The 21,772-nt window shown below is 51.8% G+C and overlaps 2 protein-coding genes across 5 annotated transcripts in view; one reads left to right on the top strand and one right to left on the bottom strand.

Annotated features, from left to right (window-relative positions):
• Positions 1-156: 156 nt before the first annotated feature.
• ISCA2 (iron-sulfur cluster assembly 2) lies at positions 157-3,712 on the top strand. 2 transcript variants are annotated; one of them, XM_033108395.1, is made up of 4 exons: positions 157-288; positions 526-628; positions 742-857; positions 1,283-3,712. In XM_033108395.1, the coding sequence occupies exons 1-4, from the start codon at positions 218-220 to the stop codon at positions 1,455-1,457; spliced, it is 465 nt and encodes a 154-aa protein (XP_032964286.1). In that variant the 5' UTR covers positions 157-217; the 3' UTR covers positions 1,458-3,712. The 2 variants fall into 2 exon arrangements, with proteins under 2 accessions (XP_032964286.1, XP_032964287.1); XM_033108396.1 differs by having other exon boundaries at positions 742-871.
• Positions 3,713-5,413: 1,701 nt separating this feature from the next.
• Positions 5,414-21,772, bottom strand: part of LTBP2 (latent transforming growth factor beta binding protein 2) — a 95,918-nt gene continuing 79,559 nt past the window's right edge. The window contains exons 19-36 of one of the 3 annotated variants that reach the window (XM_033108392.1): positions 17,230-17,349; positions 16,027-16,149; positions 15,676-15,801; positions 15,128-15,253; positions 14,130-14,252; positions 13,904-14,029; positions 13,353-13,475; positions 12,521-12,652; positions 12,089-12,214; positions 11,371-11,514; positions 10,332-10,523; positions 10,140-10,223; positions 9,258-9,386; positions 8,754-8,891; positions 8,491-8,658; positions 7,890-8,171; positions 6,369-6,518; positions 5,414-5,945 (exon numbers count right to left, since the gene is read on the bottom strand). In XM_033108392.1, coding sequence (XP_032964283.1) covers positions 5,800-5,945; positions 6,369-6,518; positions 7,890-8,171; positions 8,491-8,658; positions 8,754-8,891; positions 9,258-9,386; positions 10,140-10,223; positions 10,332-10,523; positions 11,371-11,514; positions 12,089-12,214; positions 12,521-12,652; positions 13,353-13,475; positions 13,904-14,029; positions 14,130-14,252; positions 15,128-15,253; positions 15,676-15,801; positions 16,027-16,149; positions 17,230-17,349 — 2,558 coding nt within the window. In that variant the 3' untranslated portion in view covers positions 5,414-5,799. The remainder of the gene's footprint in view (positions 5,946-6,368; positions 6,519-7,889; positions 8,172-8,490; positions 8,659-8,753; positions 8,892-9,257; positions 9,387-10,139; positions 10,224-10,331; positions 10,524-11,370; positions 11,515-12,088; positions 12,215-12,520; positions 12,653-13,352; positions 13,476-13,903; positions 14,030-14,129; positions 14,253-15,127; positions 15,254-15,675; positions 15,802-16,026; positions 16,150-17,229; positions 17,350-21,772) is intronic. The other 2 variants (XM_033108394.1, XM_033108393.1) reach the window with 2 other exon arrangements.

The following is a 21,772-nucleotide window of genomic DNA, read 5'->3' as shown; positions in this document are numbered from 1 at the left end:
CTACGATACATCTCCACCCCGCCCCTCTCTTTAGCTCCCGGCTTTGTTGGTGCGTCCCCACTTCCGCAATAGGAGCTTTTCTAGCCAACCAAATTCCTTCTTCTCCCGCACCACCCAATAGGCGTGCCCGGAGGCGGGGTCTCTGTGGGTCCTGCCTTTTGAGGCCCAGGCGAAGAAGAGGATTGGAGCGACGCGAGGGGCGGGTTGTGTGGAGAAGATGGCGGCCGCCTGGGGCCTATCCCTAGCGGCCGCGGCGCTGAGAGCGGTCACCCCCTGGCCGAGGAGCAGGTACCAAGCCTAAAAGGGCAGCTGGGAAGTGTTAAGATTTGCGCCTCCAGGACTAAGCAGAAACTAAGGTCTGCGGGGAGGTGAGGGAGTGGCGTGAGGTTGTTCAGTTGGAGGTCGTCAGGTTTGGCGTGAGCCAGTCCTGATGGGGGTCGTCAGGTTTGAATTGAGTCTGTCCAGGTGGGGGGTCGCCAGGTGCCCCTCTGCTCTGGGTTCATCCTCCTCTCTTGCGCGCGGCAGGCTCCTGGCGGCCCCCGCTGGATGGCGGGCGCATCGGGAAGCGTCGTCTTCCAGTCCCGAAGCTGGCGAAGGGCAGATTCACCTCACAGACAGCTGCGTCCAGGTGAGAGCAGCGGCGGTGCCTAGACGAGGGACGGAAATGCGGGGACCTCCTCTTAACCTACCCTTTTTGTTCCCTTTATCCGTCATTCCTGATCCTCTCTCCCTGCATTTCAGAGGCTTCTGGAAATCACCCAAGGGTCAGAATTCCTCAGGCTGGAAGTGGAAGGAGGTGGATGCTCCGGTTTCCAATACAAATTTTCACTGGATACAATTATCAACCCCGACGACAGGCAAGGAAAAAGGGGTGGGTCCTCAGAATGTGTATGGGGGGGAAGTGTCTCCGGTTTGACGTGCACTTTTATTCCAAATTTAAAAGTTTTTCTAAGGATGCTTAACACCACCCTTCTCACACAGTAGGGATACAGTGAAGATATGTTGCCTTGATTTAAAATAAGTTATAGGAGGAAAATATGTCCATAGGGTAGGTGGTAGAGAGTCAGGCTGGACTAGATTCCAGGCCTAAATCTCTAAGCATTTCCCAGTATGCGTTCCATTGAATCTTTTTGCCTCAATATCAGCACCTGTTGGAAGTAATAAGGGTGCTTTCTCTGTATTTCGGACAACTGAGGATGTGCACGTCTCACATCAGGGTACAGAGGGTGTCACGTTTTTGGTGTTTATGATATTCATTAATGCTTTCCTCCTATCTTTTCAGGGTATTTGAACAGGGTGGGGCAAGAGTGGTGGTTGACTCTGATAGCTTAGCCTTCGTCAAAGGAGCCCAGGTGGACTTCAGCCAAGAACTGATCCGAAGCTCATTTCAAGTGTTGAACAATCCTCAAGCGCAGACAGGCTGCTCCTGTGGTTCATCCTTCTCTGTCAAACTTTGATGCGATGACTGGTGACCCAGAGATTGCTACCCTTTGTACCAATTCGAGGAACCTGGGATTAGTGCAATTCTACAGGTTTCCTTCCAATCATGTTCCTCTCTCCGTTTTATTTCCCACAGTCCAGGAGTGTTGTGTTTTGCCACTGTTATTTTTAGAATGTGAAGCTTTTACTTTTGACTTAATTTCTCTTGCACAGTTCTAAAGCTAAGCTTCTAGATGCTGTTAACTAAAATTTAATAATTGAAACCCAGTATAATCTATAGAGCCTCCAAGATTCCAAAATTGGAAGTTACTTCTCTGGCCTTCAGAGCTGCTTGTACATATGTATATAGCTACGTATAAAAGCTTCATTTTAAAGAAAGTCCTCATTCACTCGTGTTTTGGATCAAAGTCAGAGAATAGGTAGTTTGAACACTGGTTACTAAGCTAGAAAGGATGAGAAAGGCAAATGAAATGTTCTTATTTTCAGCTCACCCTTCTTGAATGTGGTAGTTGACATCCTTATTTTCTGTGCAACACATTCGCTGCCTCCCATTTGTTAAAGCAGATACGTTTTCCTTTCACACTCATGAATCTGCTAGATTCACAAAACCAAAAGTCCATCACTCAGAAAGCAGACTTAAGCCCCACTGATAACTGAATCACTTGAAAAATAGCCTCTATACTCCGTACTCCTACAGACATTTCTGGATTCTATGATCATTTAGTGACTGAATCTTTTTAAGACATGTTGCTTCTCTTACCTTATGATGTAAGATGTCTCTGGTCTCCTGCATAGCAGGAACCTGTCCCTTTGTTGGTATAGATAACTTAGAGATTTTCTTTTAGGTTGGATTACCAGATAAAGTGAAGTATGTCCAGTTAAATTTGAATTTTAGATGAGTGACATAATTTTTAGTATGTGTCCCAAATACTGCATGAAACATACTTATACTAAAAATTATTTGTTGTTTATCTGAAATTCAATTTTAACTGGGCATCCTGTGTATTTATTTGTTAAACCTGGCAAGTTTACTGTAGGGTCAGTGAAAGAAAATCGTTTTAAGCCACACATTCCAATGAATTCTAAAGTACTTGTTTGGGTATGGCACTTAAACAGGCTACAGAGCTAGAAATCGTTGTGGTATATGTATGACAGTGCTGGGCAGCCAGAATTGCACGGACACCTAAAAATGGACAAAAATACCATCACCATGGTGAGTGATTTATACACGCTAATGTTGGGGAAACCACAGCCAACTTTCTTCTGAGAATTGAGCCGTGTTCTTTTGGCCTTCTGTTATAAAGCATCGAGTGGAGGGTCCGTATTTGGCAGGAGCATCCTATCTAGAGAAATGGGTAGCACTGATCATCACAGGGTAGCCCTCCCTTAAACTGTGGCCCTGAGCTCATGTCATGCAGCTCAGGCCCTAACACTGTCCAGAAACATTATTCCGGTTTTGTGTGTTTGTCTCAAGGGCAGGAAAGTACTTTTCTAGGAATCTAGCATTGATGTTTATGATTCCTCTTAAAATCCCTCTTTGCCATTTCTCCATAGAAATGCCACAGGGCTGCTTAAAGGAAGTTTGCTTTTAGAAGTTTTGAAATAATTATCATCTGGCTTTAATTGTAAAATAAGGTTAGGTAAATACATAAAGAGAGGGAACATTTAAGCAGTCTATGGCCAGCAGCTGTATTTAAAAATATTTTATTTTTTTTGGACTAGGTAATACATATGGTACAAAATTCAAAGAGACACAAAAGGGGATATAATGAAAAGCCTCCCAATCCTGTACCCATCTACCCAGTCACCCTCCCCACAAACCACCCTTGTTTCTAAGAATTGAACCCACAGGCATAACCCCATAGATATAATGTGAAATAACATTTGCACAAGAATATTCATTACAGCATTATTTTTAATAGCAAAAGATAGGAAACAATGGAAATGTCCATTACTAGGAGACTGATTAAATAAATTATGATTTATCCATTCAATGGAATAGTATACATTTGTAAAACAGAATGAGACAGCCCTTACGTGCAGGTATGTATTAAGTGAAAAAAGCAAAGTGTAGAACGGCATGCAGGGTAGGCTATCTGTGTTTGTAATACAAGGAAACGTGTACATGCATGAGATATCCCTGGAAGGGCAAGCAGGAAGGTGAGGGTTGGGAGGAGGGACAACGGGAATCGCATTTAAGAAGGCGCAATACCAGCAGGATATCCCAAGGAATGCTGAGGAGTTCTGTGAAACATGGGGTGTGAGGTGGAGTGCCAAGGTGGAGGTTAGCAGATACCCAATTCTCTCCCCTTTCTTGAGACAAATAGCAGCATACGTTACACTTTGTCATACAACCCTCCTTTTCCCCTTAATCTATTTTGGATATCAAGGCAGTTAGAGCCACTTTTTAGGGCTCCATAGCGATTGCTTCTAATCTTTTGCTATTTCAAATAATGCTATAATAAATAATCTCTTACATACATCAGTTCACATTTGGTGAGAATGTAGCTGAAGGTTAAATTCCTAGAAGTGGAACTATAGATTCAAAGAGTGCTTTTATAATTTTGAAAGACATTTTCTTATTATCCTCTTCAGAAATTGTATCAGCTTGTACTCTTTCTCCAGATGCTTGCCAACCAGGAGTCTTAACAAACTCCTTGATCTTTGCCAATCTGACCAAGTATCTGGGTCTGGTTTTAACTTGCATTTCTTTTATTATGAATGAAGGTCAGAATACTTTCATACGTTTAAGAACAATATATTTTTATCTGCTGCAAACATCTCAACTAGTATAGTGACCTAGAGCAAATTATTTAAGCTTCATGTGTCTTCATTTCCTCAGCTGAGTTGGTAATAAAAATATTAAGTAGGATTGTTGGGTGATTAAATGAAATTTGTGTATAGCATTCAACACTGCGGACCTAGCACATAGCAAGCATTCAATAAGTTATATGGCGGCTGACAATCAGAGCAGCAGGTGGGACAGGACAGATTAAATTAAGAAAATAGTGTTCATCTCCATGTCTCCAGGCACACGGAGCCTTGTTTACTTACATTGTTATTGATAAGAGAGATACAAAGTCAGAGCGTTCCTTGTCTTAGAAGAGTAAAGAAGCTTTTCTCATTGGAACCCAATCAGAGAGCTGGCAAAGGGGGAGGCACAGCCTCATTTCTAATACTTAGACTTAGCCAACATGGTGAAGAAATTTGGTTTAATATGAAACAAAAATGTGAGAGACCAGATGAACATTTCTTTATTCTACCGTGGTTCTAAACTAGCTAGCCAAGGTTGGAGTGGGTCTTTACTTGTAAACTCAGAGGAATGCCAGCCAGCCATTTTATGAAGGGGAAGAGGGCAGAGGCTTCTGGGTAGAGAGGAGAAACAACAAAGGCAATCTGGCTTCCCCCAAAACATGACTACACTGCATTTCACAAGCTCGAAAATAGACCTCTTTATTTTTAGCACATCAAACTGGTGTCCACAGAAGGAGAAGCCAGGAGAGAGTTGCGTCCTTTAAGGTGCAGTATGCGTCTAATGCAGGTCTTCGGAGATGGGCCTTGCCCGTGGCAGAACCCCTCGTGCATTAGGTGCTGTACTGGGTAGGTTTTGAATGTTTATTTGCTGGAAGCTACTGAATATTTTCTAGAGACTGTGTAAAACCCTGGCTCCCCCTGTCCTATCAATTCCCCATATTTTTAGTATTGCCCCCTTGCTTTCTCAGGCTCCTTGCTCCCCTTCACGTCTCACACTTCAGCAAGCTGGCATCAGTCTTGCTTCTCTCAGATGAGGGTATCTCCTGCCCCTCCCTGGGGCCACAGAAGTGACTACAGGGTGGAGATGTGGCAAAATCTGGTCCCGACCAGATTGAATAGCAGTGATGGTTCTTGGGGGAGGAGGCACTGGAGTGACTCCCCAAACTTCCTCCAATCCTTTTTTGCTCCATGGATTCGGAAGGCCCATCCGAGGGCAGGATGATCATCGTGGCTGGAAAAGGGTGTCTGTAGTGTGAGGCCGAAGGACCTCGCATGTTTGTACAGCTTGAGAGGGTTCGGGGGGATGAGGGCCATCCTTTGGTACGCATCCCATAGCAAGGCCAGGACAGATGGCAAACTGGGCCTCACGGCCAGTGGCTGAAGCATTAAAGCATTTGGTGGTGGTTGAGCCGAGCGAGGGCGTGGTGGCACGGAGGCTGTGACAGAAGCTCACCGCCAGCACCGAAGCTGGAGAGATGGAGGCAGGGCTGGCTGGGTGTGGGGCTGCAGGGCCTCCCGCCTGATGTCTCCCCAGCTAGGAAAGCGTCCTCAAGGCCCCTGCCTGAGGCCAATTTCCAGGTAGCTGCCCACACTGACTCCTCACTGCTACTCCTTGGCGGTGCAGTGTGGGGGGCCTGCCTCGGCCACATAACCTGGGGAGCAGTGGCAGCGGTAGGAGCCCTCGGTGTTCTCGCAGTGACCGTGGGCGCAGAGTGCAGCAGGCCCGTTCAAGTCCTCACACTCATTGACATCTAAGGAAGGAAAACAGAGCTGGCCGGCGCTGAAGGGCCTCTGGTCACTAAGCCCTGGCCCCTGCCCTGCAGTGGAATCCTAGGGATGGCAGCCAGAGGCTGAAGTGACTGTCCCAAATGAGCAACTCGAGGACACAAATTAGGTAGTCATGAGCCCATACCGTGCCCAGGAGAGTGGCCTGCTCCCTTGTCCCTGACGTTTTTTGGTCAGGGCACCTCCATGGAAAGGTCTTTCTAAACCCAGTGTAAGGCCCTCCAGCCGACCTGGCGCAGGCAGTCCCACTAGGGGGCAGTATGGATTTTCCAGCTATCCTAAGTTCAGACATGCATTCCTAACGTGAGCAGCGGGCCAGTCTGACCTCCACAGGGAATCATCAGGGCCAGTTTGCTTCCCGGGCATTGCCACTCTGAGGCTAAACTTACCCACACAGGCCATTTGGGCCATGTCCAGCTGGAAGCCCTCAAAGCAGTCACAGGTGTAGCCCTCCTGCACGCGCACACAGCGGCCATTCTCACAGCCATTCAGGATGCCACACTCCTCTGCCTGAAGCCCTTCGAAGCCGGCCTGGTGTTCTGGTAGAAGGAAGTCAGAGAAGGAAGCTGAGGCCTTGTGCCCAATCCCTGCACGCTCACCCTCTGTTGAATTCCTGGGGTGGGGGTGGGGAGGGTCTTAAAACTCATAAAAAGATGCTAAAACAAAAGACTATTCTTAAAAAATAACTGTGTGGGGCCGGCCTGGTGGCTCAGGCAGTTAGAGCTCCATGCTCCTAACTCCGAAGGCTGCCAGTTCGATTCCCACATGGGCCAGTGGGCTCTCAACCACAAAGTTGCCAGTTCAATTCCTCGAGTCCCACAAGGGCTGAAGGGCTGGTGGGCTGCGCCCCCTGCAACTAGCAACGGCCACTAGACCTGGAGCTTAGTTGCGCCCTCCACAACTAAGACTGAAAGGACAACAACTTGAAGCTGAACGGCACCCTCCACAACTAAGATTGAAAGGACAACACCTTGACTTGGAAGAAAGTCCTAGAAGTACACACTGTTCCCCAATAAAATAAAATTATAATTATATATATATATATATATATATATATATATATATATATATATATAACTGTGTGTCATTTTAGGTGGGCGAGACCTTTAAATGAGGCCTCCCAGGCAGGTTGGGATTCACTGCTTTTACAATGCCAGGCTCCTGAGCAGCTGAGTGTCTCTGTACATTTTAGGTTTTGTTGTGGTTGCGGGGAATGTGTTTTGTTAAGATCTTTAGATATATAGTTTTTTTGCTTTGTTTTGTTTTGTTTTTGCTGGGAGGGGTTTGGCAGCGAAAGTGGATTACCCTCACTCAATACCAAGCAAAACTACCTCTTCTCTCTAAGCAGCTCCCCACCACTGAAAAAGACCCCCTCCCGAATCTCAGTGCCGTCTTGATCAGTCTGATAAGGTGGCCGTGTCCGTGGCAGGGACCTGTCCATTGCACAGATGCCAGGCCTGAGGTCCTCGCTAGCATCCAAGTCCTGAGTGCTGGAATCACTGCCACTTACAAATCAAGTCACCACAGTGGGCTTTCAAAGTGATTAGAAATCCTTAATTCACATTTCAGGTCACAAGTTTGAACCTGTAGAGCAGGTTATTCTGCATACCCTAGGTGGTGTGGAGGGGAAAAACCAGACAGTACCCGAGGGCACCGGCTTTCTCTCAACTCCCACAGAAGGTTTCGAGGTTGGGACAATGGTGTCCCGTGCCTTTGTGTCCCCTGTGCTAGTTCGTCAGAGGGAGTTATTAGGGTCATTTGGAGCTGTCCCCTGAGTGACCTGTGAGGGGGCTTGGTGTGTCTTTCCCTTCCCTGTCCTCACCCTGCTGGCAGCAATTAGCAGGTGGAGGAGACGGAAGTGAAACAACTTTGATGCCCCACCTCTTCCCCATTTTTGCAGCCACACAGACCTGGATGGCTGGCCACATAGTACGGTTGGAGTTCTGAGGGCTGCAGGGGAGCCTCAAGGACTGGTGTACGGTCCCCGGGGTGGCTGGCAGTGTTGTGAAAGGGCGGCTCGGGGATGGCATCCTCAGGGCCCAGGTAGTTGTAGAAGGGGGCCCCGTCTGGGCCGTAGAGGCTGTAGTGCAGGTCATCGGGCCCTGGGCCGTACTCATAGCCTGGCCGGAAGTGGACCCCGGCCTCCCGCTCCGCTTCAATCCGGGCCACGTTGCACAGCTGAGCATAAACCTCTGGCAGGGAGGAGGGAGAGAGGAAGATGGGCCCAACTCCTGGGAGCTAAAGCCTGGTGAGTGATCCCCTGGCTTACTGCCCCAGGGAGAGAGGAGCCCGCTGGGATTGGTCCCCTCTGAGAGTTCCTGGCAGTGCTCTCTCCCCACCCCATCGCCTGCCCCGTTTTATCCCCAAACAATAGGGACAGAAGAGGACCACTATGATTGCCCTACTTTCCAAATCCCCCTTCCAAGGTGAGGGCATTCCCTACCCCGGGGCCTATCCCAGCTCTGCAGGTGTCTCCCCTCCCTCCAAGCAGACACAGGCCACCCCTCTCACCAGAGTTCCTGGGGGGGCACAGAGCACACTGCTGGCTCCAGGCCTCGCCATCCTGGCAGCAGCATTCTGTGTAGGTGGTGCGGCGCCCGTGCAGGGGTTGGCTGCACACATAATTGGTGACTTTTTTCCAGCAGATGTCCATGTGGATGTCGTGGTCAGGTAGGTCCTCTGGTGGCACAGGCACAGAGGCACATGAGTCCCCGACCCCCGTCCTGGTCCACTCCCCCTGCTGCCCGTTGCCCCGCTACCCCAGGCCCACTGACCCATGCCGTTGGTGCTATTTACGCAGCGCTGGTGACTGAGGTCCAGGGTGAGGGGTGGGCTACAAAAGCAATGGAAAGAGCCTTCTGTGTTCACACACTCGCCATTCTCACAGGCCATGTCCTGGCACTCGTCGTGATCTGTGGTGGCAGGAAGATGGGAGGAACGTGTGGGGCAGTGCCAAGGCGGCTTGCCCACGGACCACCTTCATAGAAAGGAGTTTTCTTGTAACTGACAATGAAGAGGTAGCACCTCTTCCCTGCTTCCCCTCCCTTGCTCCAGCCCAGCCTGGAAGGCCCCTTCCGCAGGGATACTTCTCCAACAGGTCCTCACGTACAGACCCTGCGAGCCCCACAGCTCCCCTCACCTCAGACCTGCCGGCAGCAGCCCCCTGAAAGGGGACTCCCAAAAAGAACGGGGCTGGCTGGCAGGGCTGGGTGAGTGTTCAGCTGTGGGCCTAGGTCAGCTGTGGGCCCACGGGTGGGGAGGGCAGCGTGCGTCCTCACCCTCACACTTCCTGCGGGTGGCATCATAGTGGTAGCCAGGATTGCACAGGCAGATGTAGCCAGGCACCGTATTGAGGCACCGGCCGTTCTGGCAGAGACCAGGCCCGAACATCACACACTCATCCGCATCTGTGGGAAGGCAGAGCTGAGGTGAGGGGAAGGTGAGCAGCAGTGTAGGTGGTACTTGAGACTAGTGGCTCTGAAGCCAGGCTTGCTGGGTTCGAATCCTGGCCCTGACACTTGCTAGTTGGGTGATTTCGGGCAACTTGCTTAAATTCTCCTTGCCTCAGTTTCAACCTAAAAAATGTAGACATGACTCTTAACCTCTTATGGTTGTTATGAAGATTAAAAGGTTAATACATATAAGGTACTTAAAGTTGTGCTTGGCACATAGCAAACACTTGAGGAAAACTACTTCATTTTCTATTATTTCCTTCTCCATCTTCAGGATTACGGCACTGAAGGGCTCACACATAAACCACCCACTTTGAGTATGGGTTCCCCAAAGTTTCTGGCTTTGCAAGTGTGGCCAGGGAGATAAGCAGCTGCCTCTGGCCTCTGTACAGCGGCACTGCCTGCTTCCCACTCTGTCCCTGTGCCCTGTGGCTGGGTTAGTCAAGGCATCACAGTAGTTCTTGGAGGGTTCAGCCTCGGGGGAGCAGAAAAACCAAGGTGGGGCTGTCTGGACACTCCCAAAGGAGCTCCGGTCAGAACTTGCAGCTAAAACTCTGCAGGTTGTCAGCCCTGGGACAGAAATGATGAAAGTGACCTAGGAGGCTGGGGCTGCATGCAGAGCTCCCCTGGGGACCTCTGGAGCTCAGGGGAGTGGAGCTCCAGCTCAGGTGAGTGGAGTTTGGGGATCAGGGTCTGTAGGGAGGTTACCTGTGTATGTGGTCTGTCCAAACATCCAGGCCCCTTCCACAGGGATGTAGCCTTTTCCACTGGGGCAGATCTCACTGAATTCGACTGTAGGGAGGCATCCAAGCTTAGAGAGAGCAGCACTCTGTCCCCATTCTCCCAGTATCATCCTGCAAAGCTGACCCTGAGAGGATCTGGGACCCTCAGGGTCCTTACCTGAGTCCTCGGCCGGGCAGACGTCACAGGCCTCTCCCCAGCTGGCACCCTGGGTGCAGCAGCATTCAGCCTTCGTGGTATTCCGACCCAGAAGGCTAGAGCAGGGCGGCTGGCCCTTGCGTCCAGAATAGCATTCCATGCGGATGGGGCCTGAGAGGTGGTCCTTTGGGGAGGCCGCAGGGATACTCTGACCTATGTGTGACAGACGCCCCTTGTTATTGTGTGTTCATGGCCCTCTGGGACACCCTAGTCTTTACAAATTTCACATTTATATACCATTTTACAGTGTACAAAATGCTTTTACCTATATTATCTCACTTGATGCTCTCAACAACCCTATGAGGTGGGCATTATTATCATCAGCTCCCTTTACAGATGAGGCAATTGAGGCTTCGAGAAGCTAGGTGACTTGCCACAGCCACCAGCTGGTAAATGACCCCAGTTCCTCAGGCGCCAAAGCCCCTGCTCTTTTCAGTATACCACTCTTCCTCCACTGCAGTGGGCTGCCCCCAGGCCCTGGCATGCCATATGGGCAGCCCTCTGCCCACTCCTCTGCTTTATACTGTACCCCAGCCCCTCCCACTCTTCCTTGTTCTAGGTCCTTTCTTTTCCCCAAGTTAAAGAAAGCTTGGGGTGAGAGGCTGAACCCAGCAGCTCCTGGGTGGAGTGAGGAGAGTCTAGCTTAGCTCAGCCTCCAGGCCCTCCTTAGCCGGAGGGCTTCCAGGGGTTGGATTGAGGAGCCCTCCAGGATCCCTGGACTGGTGCCCTCACCTGGCCTCAGAGCTTCCTGAGCCTCCTGCAGCGTCTTCACAGCTTGCAGCCTCCTGAATGTTTCCTGCCCTGGAGCAGAACCCCCTCTTGTCTTGACATTTGCTGCACTCTCAGACTCCTCGGCCTACCACACTCCCTTCCTAAGCTGCACCCCTATCCACACTGCTCCGATCTCGGCCCGGGCTCCCTCTCAGGAGCGGGAGCAGTGGAAGAGTAAGCCGCAGAGCGGTTGTGCATCATGGCTGGATAGACTACGGGGCATGCTCACCTCCAGCCACCCGCGGGCGGCAGTGCCCCTCCTGAGTGTCGTACTCCTCCAGGTCGCTGGCACAGAGGCACAGGAAAGAGCCCTCCACGTTTTCACAGAGTGCCGCCCCACACACCGCCAGCATGAGCTCACACTCGTTCACGTCTGCCAGGCATAAGGACAGGCTCATGGGCGCAGGAGAAGAGGCAGCCCAGGCCCTGCCCCTGCCTCCAGCATGGTGGGCCGATATTCATCCTCCCAAAAGGAAGAGGGTAGGTCTCAGGGGAAGAGCAGAAGTAGGTATGAGATAGCAGGGAGGAGGAACAGGTGAACAGAGGGCATGGGATGGGAGAGAGGAGGAGAAGGGTGACAGACAAGGGCCACTAAATGGACAGAGGAAGGATTCCTCCCTGTGCACATTCTCGGAACGCGCCCCTGGACACTGTGGTCTCTGGAGAAGGGTGGAGCCTTCATTGATGTGCTTGCTCCCCCTGCTGGTAGGATGTGGAAACGCTTTCCCCACCAACCTGGCCAAGGTGCCCGCGGTAGGCTGGAGCTGAAATCTCCCTTCCTTGCCCACTCTAAGAGGACCCATTATGGAGCCGTGACGGCATGAACATTTCAGGAGGAGGGCCCTAGGGCTTCTATCCAGGACAGCTAACATCGGTGGAGATGGGAAAAAGGGCCCGAGGGCCTGCCGTTCCCTGGCCCACACCCAGCTAGCCCGCAGGCTTCTCACCAACGCACTCCCAGCCGGAGGATGAGGTCTCGAAGCCCTGGTCACAGAGGCAGCGGAAGGAGCCCTCGGTGTTGTCGCAGAAGCCATGGCTCCCACACACAGTGTCATTGGCACACTCGTCTATGTCTGCAGGACAGTGGTGACAAGAGTGTAGGGGGTGCTCTCACTTGCTCCCTTTATTTGCTGAGACTACTTATTTATTTGGTCTAGTAACACTAAGATCTGTGAAAAATAACTCGGAAACAGAACAAGAAAACTGTAACATTAACATTCCTCTTCAATTTTTGTGTAAGCCCTGCTGTATGGAATATATAAAAAACTTAAAAACTTCAGTTGCAAACATAGTGTCCTCGGGAGAAAATAGTTGCTAGCCGGATACATGAACGTAGGTGTCCTCAGCCTTCCCACCTCTGACATTTCCTCCCTACTCACCAATGCAGTCTCCAGTCGGGGCCATGTGGAAGCCAGGCGGGCAGCCCAGAACACAGCGGTAGGAGCCAGGGCTGTTCTCACACCTCCAGGCCCCACACACGGGTGCTCCGTAGTCCTCACACTCGTCAATATCTGTCCCCAGAGCCATGAGAGGGAACAGCAGTGGCCAGGTCACTGCTCTGGCCCCACCTCTCTGCCATTACAAAGTCATGCCCACAACCATGCTGTCCTCGATCTATTCGGCGTTATTGTGCTTATCTCCACCCCAGAACCTCAGGTTCAGAGTCATTTCCCTGACCCAGCAGGGATGAATGTCTAAAAGAGAGTTCTGTGCTATTTAGGAAAGCACTGAGCCCTTAGCCTTTTGTGACACTCCTTTCCCCCATCCTCTCTTCCCTACATCAGAGCACTTTATACTTCTCTTTATATAAATAAAACCTTCACCAAAGTGTATTACAGAAAGTTGTCTTCATAACTGTCTCCCTTGCTCAATTTCAAGATTGCCCATGACTGTCTATTTGTCCCAGGAAAAAGACATTGAATCTAGCAGGTTTTTAATAAATGTCTATTGAATCAGTTTGGCTTTAAAAACTAGACAGTACGCTCTGCTAGCACGAGGATTGTGATTGTCTTCATTCTTCTCATCCTCGCACAGTCCCTTAGTCAGCAGGGGCTCAATAAATGCATTCTCCATTGGATGATTAATCTGTGGAAAGTGCTCTGCTTCCCGGAAACTACAGTTCTTGGTCCCAGGGAGCCGAAGACCAGGCAGGGGTTGAGGTGGTCAGAAATGGGCAGAACCCTGTCCACTCCCCCACCCTGGCACCCTTACCCACACACTCCCCACTCTCTGGGGAGGGCTGGAAGCCAGTTTCACACAGACAGTTGAAGGAGCCCTCAGTGTTGACACAGCTCCCTCCCAAACACCGGTCTTTGACTGCACACTCGTCCACATCTAGAACAGAAACACCTGTCAGCAGACCCAGCCACGGGTCCCTAGGGCCCTGGGCAGCTTCCTCTGGGCCCTAAGTAGCCCCCAGGGGGCCAGGGAGTGGCTCAGGGTAGGAAAGGGCTGGGAGATCTGAGGAAGAGTTCAGAGCTGGAAGCCCGAGGCCAGGCTGGGGGAGGAGCCCTGGAAATAGGGCTCTGTCAAGGGGAGAAGGGTGACACTCAAAGAGCTCAGAGGGCAAGTGCCTGCTGTAGACATCATAGAGAGGCCCTGGTGCAGGGTCCCGCCCTGACACTTGGCTCCCTCTCATCGCTGTCCGCCTCCCATCTTCCTAACCACGGGTGGGACCAGGAGAATTCTATTTCAGTACTCTAGACGTAGCCTCTAGCACCCCCTGCTGCTGGCAAGTGGACATGGCCACGCTGGCTTCTCACCCAGGCAGCTGGTGCCTCCCTCTGCGCTGGCAAAGCCCGGCGCGCAGAGACAGAAGAAGGACCCCTGGCTGTTGAGGCACTCGCCATGGGGTGCGCAGTACTCGTCTCCCACACACTCGTCCACATCTGCAGGGAGACGATAGGCAGTGGGGTCTCCTGGGGTTGCTCCCACCTCCCCATACACTCACTGCCTCCAGTCCCTGGTGGGGTGACCTGAGCAACTCACCCTCACACACGGTGCCATTGACCAGCTGGAAACCCCGGGGGCAGAGGCACTGGTAGGAGCCAGCCATGTTTTTGCACTCGCCTCCCAGGCAGCTGCTCTGGAGGTCTTCACACTCATCCACATCTGCAAGGTCACACAGGAGGAAGGAAGCTCCTAGCAGCACCTCCCAAGGACAGGACGATGGGGAGGACTCCAGAGGACCTGTCACCTGCCTGAGGTGTCTGGCCCCAAGGAGCATCATCCCTTATGAAGCAGCATAGTTTGGAGGAGCTGGGGAAGGAGGCTTTGGGGAGCAGGATGACTGCAGCTCCCTCCACTGTTGCTCCGGCTCAGCAGGCCTCCTTGCCTCTGGCTGAGCTTCTCTAGTTTCCCACACTATGCCCACCTTGGGCACACTCGGGCTCTCCCAGCCACCCTGGCCTAGGCTGGCCAAACCCCACTGCCTTTCTGCCTAAGATGGCTTAGATTTTACTGAGAAGCAATAGGAAAACAGATGAGAACCAAACCAAGGAAACAGATACAGGGAAACTGAGAAGGTAACAGAAACCAGAGTTTTGAAGTTGGCCTACAGATTGCCTGGTATAGGCCAGTGTTTTTCAAAGTACCGTTCCAGCACCCACTCTGATGAGGAACCGTTGGGGAACTTGTTAGAAAACAGATCCCAACCTCCCCTGCCCCCAAGAGAAGTTAATTTAGCACGTCTGGGACAGGCCCAGGAAGCTGCATGTCAGCAAACTGCCCCAGTGGTGCGGGTGCACAGTGAAGCCTGTGAGCCAACGGCTCATTGCCCCCTAGTCCCAGATCTTCAGTCGCCTTTCCAAGTCCTGTTGGGGGAGGGGTGAGAATAAGTGTCCCAGGTAGCCACCATCCAAGCTGGACAGAGGGTCTCCTAGTCTGGAAACAGCTCCTGCTATGTCTTGGCCACTCCCTTCTGGGAGGGTGATGGATTAGTGTCTCATATCCCATCTGTGCTCTCCTCACCTGCGGGGGGCTCTCACCTTCACAGGTGTGGCCCAGGGGGCTGGGCCGGTAGCCCTGGTCGCAGTCCCTGCAGGAGAAGGAGCCAGCAGTGTTGGTGCAGACTCCTGAAGGGCAGACTCCCGGAAAGGCACACTCGTCTAGGTCTGGGGCAGACAGCAGTCGGTCACTCCGGGGCTTGGGAGGGCTCCCTCCACCGGGCAAGGCAGGAACCTCCCCATGTCTCTGGCCTCCCTCTCTGAGTTTATAGAACTCTCTCCAGGCCCCTGGGGAAGGGCAAGTTTGGGGGAGAGGGCCAACACCCTCTCCCCCAAACGCTCCTGGGGCAACTCCACTGTCAGCTTCCCTCTCGTCCCTGTGACTGCCTTTTCTTTCGGTCTTCACCTCTAAACTTTGGGACTATGATAACAGAAGCTCTTCTTGGGGCCACGTCCATGTATAGGGTCCTCTAGCCTAGCCTGGAGGCCCTTCGCATCCGTCCAAAGCTAGGGGACAAACGGAGAGTTCTTGGAAGGTAAGAGAGCCTATATTCTTTGTCCCTCTCTGCCAACCCCTTCCCCAGGGTTACCTTCACAGGCAGTGCCGTCTTCATTCACCCAGTACCCACTTTCGCAGGCTGAGCAGGCAAAGGAGCCCTCAGTGTTGAGGCAAAGGCCCGTGGGGCACGAGGACCGGCTGGAACATTCGTTGACATCTGAAACAGGCCATTGAGTTCTGTGTGGGACTCTGCAGGACAGATATGTCAGGACAGTAGGGACTGACAGGTAGGCATTTGGGCAAAGGACAGGTCTTGGCAGTGATGTCTTGGGTCCACGTGGTTAGGGATGCAGGCCCAGGGGTGGATTAGGAGTGTGTGTGCGGGAGGAAGGAGGTACAAGCTGGTTTGCTGTGGAGCAAAGGCACTCCAGCATCGTCGTACCTTGGCAGCCCTTCTCATCTGAGGTGACCTCGTAGCCCCGCTCACAAGAGCATCTAAAGGAGCCCTCCAGGTTGATGCACCTTCCATGGGCACAGACCCCAGGGGTCAGACACTCATTCACATCTGTGGGAGAGAAGTCCAAGATGGTGGGCTGGCCTCCTCTCCTTCATGCAGCCCCCTTCATCAGGCTTACAGCATCTCAATTACGAGGCCCAGGAATCACCATTCAGAGGAGCTATAGGCCACGTTGGGAAAGCCATGAGGTCATCCCCGCGCCTGACACCACCCACATATGCAGGGCAGGGTGCCCTCCCCACCGAGCTCACTTCAGTTAACACAGAGCACGCTGCATACATCCTAGAAAAGGGCCCCAGGTCCCCCAGCCCTGGGGCTGCTTTGGCCCACCTGAGGACACCTGCAGTAAAGTGTGCAAGACCCTTGACTCATCTTACAGTGGGTCTGAACCTCTCTGGCCCCCTCCATGCCAACCAACTTAGAATGGTCTCATGTTCCCAGCCTAACAACCAGCTTCAATAGGTGAGTGGGCAAAGCAGAAAGAGGCCCAGCTATGCCTGGGTACATGAGTGCCACTGTCAAGGGCCTGGGAAATGTCTGCCCTCTCCAGGGCCTCAAAGCGTCTATTCACAACTCAGTCCCTCCTGACATTCTGAACCCCTGACCCTTCTTTCTGCGGGGGTGCAGGCGAAAGAACATTCCTCCTACAGCTGCCATGCAGCCCCCTGTGGAAGGAGACGAGCACCCACTGCTCTGTCGGTGTTGCTGTTTAGAGACTGCTGTTGAGACGCAGAAAAGTAGAAGACTCCTCCTCCCTGGAAACCAGATTGGGGTCTGGCTGCTACACCTCAACACCAGAGTCAGCCTCTTCCTAAGATGCTTGTCACTTCACTCTACCCAGCAGGAGCCAGCCACAGAAGCTTCTGGGACCTTGTACTATAACTACTGAACAGATATGGCCAAGAAGCCAGAGGGACCTGCACCCACGCTGGTTGCGAGGGCAGAGCACCAGTAACTGGAGCTCACCCATCTCATGCCCAGGGTCCTCTGGGAACCTGGCCGGATCATGGAGAACAATAGCCTCCAAGACACTTCCCTCTGCCCACCTCTTTCTCTCCCTGTGTGTGGGCTCAACCTGAGGTCCCAAGGTCAGACAGTCCTCTCAGGGCCCTGGCAAGCAGTCCTCACCTACACAGCTCCCGCTCTGGCCCCTGTAACCCTCCTCACAGGCCAGACAAGTGTAGGATCCGGGGGAGTTGACGCATTTCCCGTCAGGGCAGGTGCCAGGGTGACGGCATTCGTCAATATCTGCAAAACAACATCCCCTCCCTTGGTCATCCATCCCTTGGGAACCACAGCACGTGGGTGGGTCTGTGAAGAAGCAAATCCTTGACCCTGCCCTTGGTTGTGCAGAGGGAGGGATTCCAGTTTCTATACAGATGGAAACTAGGAAAAAGTGAGTGTTGTCCTGTGTTCCCAACTCCACCTTCCACCCACTGTCCCGGACAAAGATGGAAGAGAGATGGAAGAACTTTAGAAAGGGAGACACCCTGGGTGGATGTGAGAGGATGTGGTTACCACGAGCTGTGGGAGGGTGAGAGAGCTCTATTTCATGAGCAGGATTTTTGGGAACGGCCTTCATATCTCCCTTGGTGAACTTCTGTTCCTTTACAAGTAGTGACAATTACTGGGATTGTACATACTTGGGACAGCAGGCCCCAGAATAGATCACCAGCTGGGCAATGAAGGCAAAATGGGTTTCCTTGCACCAGAAAATGAGGACCGAGGATGACCCCCAATCTTGGATGTGGCCAAGACCAGCCCTGAGACTGATGCAGAGAGAAGGGTGGACACTGGCATGCTTTCTCTGCTGGAGGGCAGACTCTTCTTCAATCCAAGAACCATATAGGGCTCCCAGCACCCACTCTGGTGAGATCCAGGAAAGTCAACCATAAAGGATGAGCCTCCATACCAACAGGACAAGCAGGGAAGAGGGGGTCCATGGAGGGAGAGGAACAGCCGTCCTGGGACAAAGACAATACAGAGGAGGATGGATATCTTGTTCCCAGGAGCTGCAGGAAGGGTTCTTTTCCAGTGGGACCTGGCATCTTGGGGAGTCCATATCCAAGGCACCCAGGGGGCCTGGCTGAGCTAGGGAGGTCATAACACAGGGACTAAACCCTGGGTCGGGGCTGCAGGAGGACGCTGTGCTCCTCTGGCCCAGCGTTGAGGTTCCCAGTCATTACTCGTGACACACAGATCCACCTAGCTCCAGAGGAAACAGCAGGGTCTATTGTTCCTAAGTGGGTAATTGTCATTCTTTTGGAGGAAGTCGACCCAGTTATGCAGGTTCAGAGGCCCTACTGCCCAACCGGAAGACTTACTCAGCCCCATGGAGGAAATGCAGGAGGCAGGGGCAAGGGTCAGAACACAGGCTTATTGCAAAGGGACTAAAGCCAGCAGCTTTGGGCCCTGTTCTATGGGTGGATGGTGAAAATGAGTCTCCCCTGGAATCATTTGCTGTACATCAAAGTCCTCTGTCCCAGGGAACAGGGCCCTCTCAAGACCAAAAGTTCACGCTGAGGGTCCAGAAGAGAAAGACATTCACAGAGCAGATGGTTGGTCAGGTGGGTGTTTACAAGGAGATACCCAGAACTCCTAGGGAATCTTAGGATGAGGTTCACCTGAGATAAGGCTCATCGGAAAGAGGGCAGCCAAGAGCCCCGAGTTGGGATGTGGTGACACCACGCTAAACTATTCTAAGTGCTTCTGTAAAGACAGAGATGGAGAGAATGAGACAGAGATGGGGGAAATGAAAGCTCTAGGACTGCCAACTTTGGCCTCCCAGAAGAAAGCATCCAGGACCACATCCTGCTGACCTTGGCTGAGGTACCAGAAGGAGGCTGAACAAAGATATTGGGAAAGATAAGCAATCTTTGCTTCAGGGAAGCGAGATTTTGGGATGAAGAGAAGGAGAATAAGGAGGAGGCAAGGATCCTCCTCTAAGATCACCCGGAGGAAAAAAAAAATTAGTTTTGGGGCCTCTCCTGTGGGGATCAGTTAGTGTAGGAAGGAGATTAGATTTACCAGCAGCAAAGAGCCCTGGGGTCTGTCCTCCCCGAAATGTTCTGGGCACTTATGTGGAGGTGGAATGTCTTATGCTGGGCCTTAGGACACTTGTAGTCCTAATGCTGTTCACTAAATATCCCAGCTCTCTGCTTTGGACTAGTGCTGGCCAGTGAGCTATGAGTAGATATGCCATGTGTGATTTATGGACCAAAGCATATAATTGTGTACAACCCTGCAGAGTGCTATTTCTTTCTTCCATGGAAACTAGCCACTTTCAAGATGTTGGCTATTCCTTTAATCTGTTTCTAGAGTGAGCAAATGTGGGGTAGGGCACCAGTTGACCCACGATGGACATAGGGCCTTGGTCAGATATAAGTTTGCTGTATCCTGAGTCACTAAGATTAGGGCTGTTTTATTAATGCAGCAGAACCTATTCTTTCCTGGCACACCATTGCTGGTTTCCTTCTTCAAACCAGAGTCCCAGCCAGAGATTATCACACGTGAGAGGTCTGTCAGCAAGTGGGAGAAGAAGAGCAGAAGATCAAAGCAGCCCTGAGCCAGGGAGGCCTCTTCCACATGGGAGCCACTGGCTAAACCAATCAGAAGGAGCCAGATAAAGATCTGGATGAAATGGAGTCCACTCCTAACCACTCCTAACCAGTCTGTGTAAAAGGCACTGCATAACCTCACCAGATATCCTGAGGCTGTTCTCCCAACCCCTTGGTGCCTGGACTGGAGCCAGAGTTTTCTGCCTAGTCTAGGGTTTGATTTTTAATGTTAAGATCATGGCATGTTTTGGTAGGTTTTACCCTGGGCGTCAGGGGCAGGAGCTATCATTCTTACTTACTGCTATATTCCTAGCCCACGGCTGGGACACAGCTGGCATTCAGCCAATGTTTGGAGACCATGTGATTAAAACACCACATCCTCCTCGAATGAGGCTGCTGAAGAGACCCCAGAAGACCCATGGCAACAGTCACCCCAGGGACCAGCTTGCCGACCTGCTGTCTGTATGAGGATTCTGGAGCTTCTCTACCAGCACTTTAGTCTGTGCATGAGGAAACATAAGGGCACTCGCCTCTGTACCTTGTGAGAGCACAGGGTGGGGAGGGCGCTCAGTCAGGGGCCAGAAGCTCAGGTCACCTTGGATATGGGGGTGGGTGTGGGTGTGGGGACAGTAAAGCCCTTGCAGCCTGCAGGAGAAAAGAAGCCCTTTCCGTGGGAACCCAGATTCCTGGTACGACGGAAATGCCATTGAGACTTCGGATGGGCCGCTATCCAGACCACTCAGGCCTTTCACCAGAGATTTTGAGTTTAGTGGAGAAAGTGGTTTCTTAGTTGGAGAAAGAAAAAAGAGAGAGAGGAAATTGACTGGGTTCCCAGGGTGACGGGCTGGGCCTGTGGTTACCGATGGAAATCTGGAGAAGAGTGCAGGCTGTGTCAGTCTTTCTCTCAACAGACTCAGAGTGTCTGCCCTGGGCCAGGAACAGCCTGACCTCCCAGCCCAGGTGTGTCGGGAACCTTTCCTCCAGAGGGGAAGGGGACAATCCAGAAGCATGGTCTGGGACACAGGGGGAGTCTAGATGTGAAAAAGAATGGGGCCCTCAGATAGTAATACTACCCCTGTTCACTTAGGGTCTGTATGTGTGTGTTGTATGTTTTAGCTTATTCGGTCCTCACGTGAGTCTCTGAGATGTGCGTTGTGGTTCCCATTTTCAGAAATTGAGACAAGAGCCAAACCCAGGCCCCTCTCTGCCAGAGCCTGTGCCCTGAACATAGACTGGTTAGGATAAATCTGATCTTTTCAATATTCTGGTAATGTTTTGGTTCATTTCTTTTCATTTTGCTTTTCTTTTTAATGCAGTCTTATGTCAACTTTGTAATGTGATGACGAAATGAGGCAACCTGTCAGGTAGCACAATACCCGGCTCCTAGTCGGCCCCCACCAAATGCTAACTCCCTTCATTCTCCATTCTCCTGGAAAATACAAGGCTGTCTCCCTCTCTCACACTCATGAGGGAAAGGGGTTCCGGCTCTGATCATGCTTAGGCTTGAATTTTAAAGGGGGAGCCCCAAGAGGGAAGTATTGAGAAGGGAAGGTGCCATGCGGGGTGAGGGTGTGTGCAGACAGAGAGCTGTCTGTCCTGCCACCCCAGCCACCTCTCCCCAGTGCTAGGACCTTCTAGGACTCCGGACTTTGCTCCTGTAGTAGTGACATTGGGAAGGGGACTTGCCCTTCACAAGGCACACACGCTCACTCCTCACCTCTAGGACCCTCTGAACCCAGGCAAGTCTTGTCCATGAAAAACCTGGAGTCTGTGAGGAGGCTGGCCCTGGCCTCGGGTCCAGGGCAGGATTTCTCTTTAGGAAGAACCTTGATTTACCCTCATTTATTCTAGTCTCAGACAGTCTTGGGAGCATAGAACCCAGGCCTCTTGTAAGCATTTGACACTCCAGCCTGGCAGGAAGGTGGTAGTGGCAGAGTTGTCAGGAGGTGGCAGGTGCAAGACAGTCTGTGAGGTGACCAGTTAGCAATGTCACAGCCACTTTGGCTTAGGAACAAGGATAGAGGCTCATTCATTCATTCACTCATTCATTCAACTAGCATTTGTTGGGGGTATCCAATGCATAGACAATTATCATGGGTCATCTAAGGGTATGG

This window comes from Rhinolophus ferrumequinum, chromosome 6 (assembly GCF_004115265.2).
Source record: "Rhinolophus ferrumequinum isolate MPI-CBG mRhiFer1 chromosome 6, mRhiFer1_v1.p, whole genome shotgun sequence".
Classification (NCBI taxonomy): domain Eukaryota; kingdom Metazoa; phylum Chordata; class Mammalia; order Chiroptera; family Rhinolophidae; genus Rhinolophus; species Rhinolophus ferrumequinum.
Note: the sequence above shows the minus strand (reverse complement) of the source record. Positions and strands in the feature narration are given on the sequence as shown.